Source organism: Symsagittifera roscoffensis, unplaced genomic scaffold (assembly GCF_963678635.1).
Source record: "Symsagittifera roscoffensis unplaced genomic scaffold, txSymRosc1.1 SCAFFOLD_275, whole genome shotgun sequence".
Classification (NCBI taxonomy): domain Eukaryota; kingdom Metazoa; phylum Xenacoelomorpha; order Acoela; family Convolutidae; genus Symsagittifera; species Symsagittifera roscoffensis.
In genome coordinates, this window is record NW_026971605.1 from 46,119 (window position 1) to 55,353 (window position 9,235).

At 35.3% G+C, this 9,235-nt stretch overlaps 1 protein-coding gene across 1 annotated transcript; it reads left to right on the top strand.

The window, feature by feature from the left end:
• The first annotated feature begins 3,187 nt into the window (after nucleotides 1-3,187).
• Nucleotides 3,188-8,976, top strand: LOC134856546 (charged multivesicular body protein 5-like). Its single transcript, XM_063872816.1, has 5 exons — nucleotides 3,188-3,289; nucleotides 4,260-4,408; nucleotides 5,129-5,254; nucleotides 7,417-7,557; nucleotides 8,436-8,976. The coding sequence occupies exons 1-5, from the start codon at nucleotides 3,268-3,270 to the stop codon at nucleotides 8,658-8,660; spliced, it is 663 nt and encodes a 220-aa protein (XP_063728886.1). The 5' UTR covers nucleotides 3,188-3,267; the 3' UTR covers nucleotides 8,661-8,976.
• The last annotated feature ends 259 nt before the right edge of the window (nucleotides 8,977-9,235 follow it).

Here is a 9,235-nt window from a genome sequence, read left to right on the forward strand (position 1 = left end):
AAAAAGGTATCAAGTTTTTGAGAAACAAAATGTTTAAAGTTGGTTATATAATTACTTGCTATGAAGAAGCTGTCGCAACAGTTTGTGTTGCTTAAGATAGAGTATGTGTTCATTGGAAATTTTCCAATTGTCTGGTTGTTTTTTGTTCTTCACTACTTTCAATTTCAATTGCTAGATAGAAAGCAAATTGGGCTCCCCGATAAAAAAAGCTCCAACTGCGCAAAAATACGCCAATTCTTCGAGTTTTGAAGTGATTTTTTACACAAGCAAAGCTTGTGTTATAGTATGCACTCTCTTTTTTCCAACTTAAATAGCAAATATTGTTGCGACAAAATGTGTTCATTTTAAAAGTGTTCATTTTGATCAATAATCAGCTTTTAAGTATAGCCAATGCTAAGGATATTAACACAGACTATTATATTAAAGATAGCATTTAGCCACAAAGTATCATGGATCTGTAGCGTAGAGGTAGGGAAGGAGACCCGCAACAAAATAAGAGGGTTCGAATTTGTGTAAAAGTCTATGAATGTGGCGAATACTGACTTCTTCTTTCAGTTTTTCGCGGTTTGAATTTAGATTTCTTTTTACGTTCATTTCCTTTGCTAAAAGGAAGGCAAATATTACTATCGAACGGTAAGAGTGTAAAGGTTATGAAAAACGGGATCGACATCTAATTTCAAAGGCCCATTTTAATGTTTCCATGTTTTGATGTGTTGATCGTTTTATGGACTTTTATCGATAAGTATCTTGCAAAAACTGCAAAAAGTGAAATCAAAAAATATCTTGAGCTGACCTTCAAATTCGGTTTCCAAATTGAGCTCAAATTGAATCTATATTTTAGATGGACCAGTGAAATCAAAAAATATCTTGAGGGTATTCTTAATTCGAATTGATATTCCCAGCCAAATAAAAGATGCCGTTGAGCCGTTTATAAAAAAATAATAATTCTTTTTTTCAAAAAAATAGAGAGCTCCAGGGGCGTATCTAGGATTTTGTCAAGGGAGGGCAGATTTTCTTCGAAGGTTTCGAAAAAAGACTTTTTTGATATTGGTATTAAATTGATTTTCTGAGCTCTCGCAGAAAACTAAAAAGAACCTATTTTGACCAAATTTTCTGCGCCGCTGACACTTTTTTTGAAGAAAAAACAGGTCAATAATGCCGTTTTGGGACTTTTTGTGGATGTTTGTGAACAAAACTTGCATGTTTATTGCGCGCTCCCCTTCAAAGTTAATTACACTAGTTTTCATCCTGAAGTTCGAGTTACAGACATTTTTTAAAAAGTTATTGCCCTCGAAAAAGTAAAGTTTTTGATGTGTTGATCGTTTTATGGACTTTTATCGATAAGTATCTTGCAAAAACTGATATCATACTTTAAGTCGAAAAACAGATTGATGAAAGTCTACCTTCATAATTAGTTACGTCCTTCTTTAAGAAAACTTACAAAAGCACGCGTCTTGTTATCGGGGACTAGACGTTTTTTCACGGTTACTTGCTTTAATATTAAATCTTAAATTCCAGGTTCTAATCGCGGCCGGAATTTTTTTTTTTTCAGTAATTGTACATGAAAAAAATATTTCCGGTAAAAGTTGATTTGTCGGACTTTCGTTTAACTGCTCAATTTTTGTCATCTTAATTGGCAGATCACGGATGTTTCTTGTGCTTAATCAGGTATCATAGTATAATGTTCATTGTAATTTCAGGGGACTTGAAATTTTTCAAGTTTTTTTTTATAAAATATTTTTTTTTCGGCTTAACTTGTATCTGCTCAAAGATTTTCGGCTTTGTTTCCGCATCGTCAGTTTTGTTGTTATTCTTATTTAAAATTCAAATTTCTTAGAATGTTTGCCTAGAATTCCTATTTGACAAATACAGGTGTTATGAAGATGCATGGAATTGGCTTTGAAAAGTTTGTTTTTAAAAAAGTTAACTGCAAAAAACTACCAATTACCAATTTTCAAGAAAAATTAAAAGACTGCCTACTCCTATGTGTGTCTGCATAATAGAGAAAAATAGTTGACCCATGTTTTTGACTTCATTAGTTTCCTCAAAAACTCCCCTACCAAATCTGAGATTTTGGGTTCAACCAATCGAACGGGTGTTGGAAAGCTTCTTGAATCTCTTTGACTTTTCTCAAAAATGAACGTACCAAATCTGAGATCATGTGTTTCATGGAAAAAATTGGTAGTGGGAAGCTTCCCTGCATTAGCGGCTACAGACATTTTTTAAAAAGTTATCGCCCTCGGAAAAGCCAAATTGTTGATGTGTTGGCCGAAAAAAAAAACAGTTGATGAAAGTCCACCTTTTTTACGCCCCTTTTTTAAGCAAAAGTATGTGCTCCAAAATTTTGAAACTTTTGACTTTACTCGAAAACTATCGTGCCAATTCTGAGGTTGTGTTGATTCGAGAAACCCGGTTTTTGGAACTTTCTTTACTTAAGCGCCCACGACTTGCTGTTTGCAGAAAAAACTTTTGAATTTCGGAAATTGAAATTGTTGAAACATTACCATTTTCTAGAAAATGTTGAAAGTGGTGCGAAACCCCGCTTCTTTTCTATGTATGTATTGGCGCCTTTAGCGAAATTTTAGGGTTGTGGCCAAAAATGAATGGCATAAAATATACCAAAGGGGGACCCTTGGTTGGTGAGGTTGAATCCCCAAGGAGATAAAAAAGCGGCAAATCCCACCCCCCTCTAAATCCGCCCCTTGGGAGCTCTATGGTCTTAGAATATGTTCCATGAAATTTGAAACTTGGTTAAACGATTTAAAAAAGGATGTTTTCTTTTTTTTTTAACAGCCTTCCTTCTGTCTGTTGCCCTGTACTTTCTTTCTCTTTCAGAAGTCTGATTTTGATCATACTCAATTTTCACCGAGGCTGGTTAAGCAATGAAGTTAACTTTTCAACTTTTTTTGCAACCGTAGCTCAAATTACGCTCTACAGTTTCATCGTTCGAACATGAGTTGATTGCAACAGATTCAAGGTTACCACCAAGGTCAAATCTGTTGTTATCATAGTCCAATCTCACAAGCGTGTAATCTAACTAAGATTGGACTATGAGGTTCTGAGGATAGATGGAGCAATTTTAAAAGCATGTGACTTATAGTTCGAGGTTTGAATCCTTATGGGAGATATTTTCTTCCAAGCCTGTTTTTGTGCCTTTTATATCAGTTTTTTTTGTATGCGCGTGTTTAACAGGAAGAGCATTCGTCTTTGAGTATATTTTTTGAATATTTTCAGAGTTTGACTTGACTATCCACACGAAGCCTTACAATGAACAGACTTTTTGGAAAAGGTAAGAAAAAGAAACAATAGAATATTGGACCAACGTAACAATCTCGCACTTCAAAAAAAAGGGAAGGAAAATCTTCAGTAGAGAATTCAGCTGCATGAGCAGAATTTTTGACCAAGCAGAACGCGGGAAAACCGAAAATTTTTAATTGAAAGTTTGCAACAGCTTTTGTATAATAATACGAATAATTTTACGGTCTTATTTGGACAACTATAAATACTGTCTACATTTAGGAGAAATCTCTCCTAAATGTAGACAGTATTTATAGTTGTCCAAATAAGACAGTAAAATAATTCTTATTATACAAAAGCTGTTGCCCTTCAGTAGATACCATAGGTAGGAAATCGTTGAGTGGATCCAAGTAATTTGATTACGTTATCAGGTAATTGGTGTTCACATGTTTATCAAAACCAGTATACGTTTCGTGTTTGAGTTCATTGAAACTACAAGAATTGAAATAATACCGAATTTAGCCCAAACTTCAACGACAACTGAAACTGCGTCGACAAGTAATAACACCTACCCTGTCTCAAATGCAGTAACCAAGCAAACACCAGCAGCCAAAAAACTCTTCAAAAGTACCCTACAATACTGTAGCGAATCTTACCTTATGATCTATCAATGATTAGTCTGATCTAAAGTTTTGGCCAAAACAAATCTGATATCTGGTCTTATGATTTAATTAGCTGGTCTTAAAGACAACCAAAAAACGGACTTCGTTAACTACTCCCTATTTTGTTTTTCTCAAAACCAACACTAATTGTCTTGATTTGACAGATTTTCAAAGTTTTTTTGATATAGAAATCATAATATACTAATGGGAACAGAAAAATCGTACTTATTCTGTCCATACTTGTACAGGGTTCTGTAAACTAGGTTACAAAGGGAGTGGGTGGGGGGTGCTAGTTAACAAGATCCCGGACATCAAATGAATCTAAATAGAGATTCTGGAATAGTTTTGTTTTAATTTTAGGAAACAAGGCGCCGCCTCCCTCGCTGGATGACTGCATTCAGAAGGTGGACACCAGAGCGGACACAGTGGACAAGAGGATTGCGAAGATAGACGCCGAACTGAAGAAGTACAAGGACCAGATGAGCAAAATGAGAGAGGGGCCCGCCAAGGTCACACCAAAACCATTACTCTGTTCTCAGAGAAAAGGATAGAGGCGGAGAAATAAGCAGAATGGTCTGCGAGCAGAAAGGGTCCAAGAGCAGAAAATCCGAAAAATAATAATTTTTATTAGCTAACCGGTCAAGTAAATTTTAGAATTATCAACCAAAAAACTCTACAAAAAACACTTGATGAATTTACTCAATTCATGTATTATATATTCATTGCATTGGTACTTTTGAAGATTGTAATACTTGTTTTTATCGATTAGCCCGTATAGTTCAAATACTTGTCTGTTTTCTGCTCTTAGACCATTCTGCTCATTGACCGGCAACCGAAAAGAATATAGAAACAACTACGCTTAATTGTTTAAATCAGAGTCTTTTTGTTTCGAAAGAAAGCAGATTAAGGCAAATCTAAGAGGGCTTCTCAAATTCTTCTTATGATTTTCAGTCTGCGTTTTAATGATGTTATGAAACGAAACAGATAAATTTTTAGTGGTTTGAAAATTTGACTTAATGAGTTTCCTAAATGAAATAGAACGAAAGGAGCGATTGGGCGGTGATACCTCGAACTTCCAGGGGTTGTTATATAATCTCGGATGCAGCTTGACGTTTCTAGAAATTCGTTACAGTTAAAATTGTTCAATTTTCAGGACAGTAACTTAACTTGGAAGTTGAAAACACCACACATATTTTTGGCTGAATTTTGAATCGTTTGTGTTGTTTCAGAATGCGGTGAAACAGAAGGCGATGCGGCTGTTGAAACAGAAGAAGCAGTACGAGAACCAGTCGGATGGACTGCGCAATCAGGCATTCAACATGGAACAGACCAACTACACCACGCAGAACCTAAAGGCTAGTAAAGAACACAGTTCGTCGTCTGTTGCGAGTCAATGATTAATGGTCAAATAATCACACGAATCACACAAAAATACAGAACATAGTTAGTGATCTGTTATAATTTTAAAGCAGTATCCGATCCGGAAAACAGGTGGATGAATTCAGGTACAGGTCAAAAAACTGTTGTTCTGAACTTTGAAAGTGGGGAGGAACCTTGTATTCGGGAGCATTTTAGTTTTTAAGAGTAATGAACGTAGTGAAGACTCTTAGATATGTCTTGGCGATTTTTTGTTTTTTTTCAGGAAAAGTTATGAAATTTGTTCAAACCCTATTAAAATATTTCAAAAAATTCCTCATTGCAGAAAAAACCAAACTCCTTTGTCTAATTTCGAGCAAACAAAGTGAGCAAGCAGGTCTACAGAAATAAGACAAAAAAGTTTAGTTTTACTTCACGAATTTTAGTTTGTGAAGCTTCTTTCAGCGCTTTCTTGACACAAAAAATTGCTTTGAAAAAGTCTGCAAAAAAGTAAAAAAAAAAATAGAGTAAATATATTTGAAAAATATAATGAATGAGATGGTACAGAAATCAGCCGAGAATTCAACACGGGTTCTCTGTTGAGATGTTTTCTTTTAAGAAAGCGGTTGCAATATTCACAAATTTAGTTTTATCCAACAATAAATATAGCTTTTTCCTCATGCGAGAGAGCAAGTGACTTGTAATCGGGGACTTTTTTCCTGTAAACATCTTTTCTTAAACTTTCGGCCGACATGATCATCTCTGACCTGTTCAAATGTCGACATGCCAAATTTCTTGAAAATTCAAATAAAACTATTTTATTTCATATGGGGTAGTGAATAATTTTTTTAAATGGAAATATGTTGATTTTTTTGGATTTGTGGTTTTCGTCGTAATTTCTGTCAGCTGATTTTCAAATGCAACTTACATTATCTGGTAAAGTTTTCAAGTGGCTCTTTTTCAAAGCTGAGGTGTTCAAATTTTTCTATCAGTTTTTAGTAAAATTGAATGTTGCTCTGTAGTTTGTAAATTTACCAACTCTGATATTTAATAACTTACCAACTCTGATATTTTTTTCGATTAAACGGGGTTGGCGTATGTTATATTGACTTAATTAGCTTATGTTGCTCAGTTTCAAGAGCGAATTGTTTTGAATGATTTTGTCTGTTTCAGGAGGGTGGGTCGTAAAAGTTAATAGCTTGTATGTTTTTAATGTCTACAGTTTCGTTTTCGGCTTATCGAGACTCGACCCAAGTTTTTTGGACTTAGTTTGACTCCTAATGCTTGTCATTGACTCTCAATGCTTGTTAAAGCTGATTGCGAACGAACATCATCCGCGACAAAGCTATGAATTTTTTGTAGATCGAGTTTTTCGGGATTGTTTTTCATGTTATTTTTTTGAAGCAAGAAAGACTTCTTTTTATCTATTCATCTTGTAATGCAATGTTTAAATTGTATCGCTAGTCAACTTATGTTGCGCAATTTCTATGGCGATTTTTTTAAATGCACTGGCCTGTTTCATGAGGGTTGAGTCGTAAAAAAATTGTACTTGAAAATTTAAAGCTTGAATTTTTTATGTCAACAGTTTCGTTTTCGGCTTAACGAGCTTGACCCAAGTTTTTCGACTTAGTTGCCGCTCTGTCCGTGATTCTCATTACTTATTCGGGCTGTTTACCAACATCGTTCGAGACAAAGGTATGAAATTTTTATCGAGGTTTCTGGACTTTTTCAAGTTATTTTTCAGCTTAATTTTTTTTACAAAAAAAAAACAAAAACACTTCCTTCTTTCTTTTCAAGACTTTGTAATGCAATGTTTTAATTGTATCGCAAGTGTTGCGAAGGTCTGCTTCGCCTCTGTGTAATTGGTTGTATTCATCATCGTCACCAGTGTTCTGATGTATCCACCTTCTCGTACTGGAACTGACTGGTTGTTGAGATCTTTGGCCCAAGCTGTGTCTGGTGGTTGAAATGTTGTTCCGTAATACAGTTGGAGTTTTTCATTTTTTCTACAATCTTTCATATTTTAGTATGAGTTCCAAATAGATGATCTTGTTTTATATATGTTGGATATTCGTTTTGGATATGTTTTAAATATTGATTGCGAAGTTAGATGCTTATTCGTGTGTGTAATGTGTGAGCGTGTATTTGTATGTGTGTGTAGGACACACAGGCCACAGTGGCGGCCATGAAGTCTGGTCTGAAGGAGATGAAGAAGGAGTACAAGAAGGTGAACATCGACAAGATAGAAGACATGCAGGACGACCTGGAGGACATGATGGAACAGGCCAATGACATACAGGAGGTACGTCACCAACAAGTTCAATCAAGTTCAAACTCCGGAGAATAAGTTCAAACTCCGGAAAATAAGTTCAAACTTCGGAGAAAAATTTGTAGTGAAGTTCAACTTTCAGGCAAAACCCCTCATGACAGGAGGAACGAACATCACATTTTTCTGATTTTCTCAAAGAAAACAAGAAACTTCACATTCGTAGTTTTTGGGCACTTCAAAGAATATTGATTAATTTAAGTTTTCTGCCATTAGACGCATCTGTCAAGTGAATAGTCCCCAAAAGTTCCACTAAAGCTTATTAACTAGGTTTTAGCTGATATAGATTTTGCCAACTGACAGGATTGCACGGTAGTGAAGTTTCAGTGAAGTGACGTCATTAGCGCCGCAAGGCTTATTGCTGACCTTGCGTTTTCTAAAATAGACTTTTAAGGCCAATCATTTTAATTATGGACAGAATTTTGACAATTTTTTGACAGATTTCTTGGATTATGCTGTCTAAAATTATCTTTCACTGTCAAATGTCAAAAAAATTGCTTCTAAATATTTTTATTTGTATAAAAATTAGTGTTCATAACAGCTACTTTGGGTAAAAATTACATGCTTGATAGTCTAAACCAAGGGGAAATAAATTAAGCAATCTGTAAGCTCATCTGAATAGTGCGAACTTATAGCTTACATAAAGAACATAATTGTTATCAAATGGCATTATATCAATTATGATAACCAAAAAAGGGTCACAAATGGCATCTTTTTATTTTTATCATAGTGTTCTTATAGTTACTATGGGTAATTATAACATGCATGGTCGTCTAAACTACAGGAAAACAAATTGGATAATCTACAAGTTAATCTGAAAATTGATATCAAATGGTATCTTTTTATTTTTCAAGGTCATGGGTAGGAGCTACGGTGTGCCTGAACTTGACGAAGACGACCTGGAAGCTGAATTGGAGGCATTAGGAGACGAACTGGGAATGGACGAGGACGCTGACTTCCTGAACGAGGCAGCCAATGTGCCGGAAGGGGATCCGGCTTCATCTTCCAAACAACCGACTAGTGCCGACGGTCAAGTAGCTGTGGACGAGTTCGGATTGCCACAGATGCCTGCAACCTAATTGGAACTTGTTTTTAATTTAACTGCGCGTTCCAAAAGAAGGAACAATTTCATATCTGTGCTCCCAATTATGTTCATAGTCGAATTTTACAAAAATAGAATTAGTTGACCTTTTTTGCTAACAATTTGGCCCGTTTTTGAGTTGACGGCGAGTAATAATGATTCAATGCAGAAGAAATATCATCTTTAATGTGTTTCGGAGACCTTTAGGCTACTAAGATATCTTCGCTATATTTATGAAGTATGTACAAATACATTAATCCGGGTTTCACTTCTTTTGAAATTCGTTGAAATAGAAATCTATTTTTTCAATCGACGTTTTACATTCAAGCGATTTCTTTGGTTCACTATTTTTTGAGAAGTTTTGTTAGCATTATATTACAATTGTTGGCATTTAATTTGTGGTCTTTACGACCCTGCTGGAATCGAAACCGGGCCTCGGGGTCTGGAGTCAGATGAGTAAGCCAGTATACCATCAGTCTGCAAAAAGCGCGAGAAATAAGAATTTATTATGGAATGGCGCGTTCTTAATATTTGGGAAGAACATTACGCATAAACGTAAATATAAGTTTGAAC

Coding starts and splice junctions, on each gene's coding strand:
- LOC134856546 (XM_063872816.1), top strand. CDS start 3,268: ATGAACAGACTTTTTGGAAAAG. Junction 3,290..4,259: donor GAACAGACTTTTTGGAAAAG/GTAAGAAAAAGA, acceptor TTTTAATTTTAG/GAAACAAGGCGCCGCCTCCC. Junction 7,558..8,435: donor AGGCCAATGACATACAGGAG/GTACGTCACCAA, acceptor TTATTTTTCAAG/GTCATGGGTAGGAGCTACGG.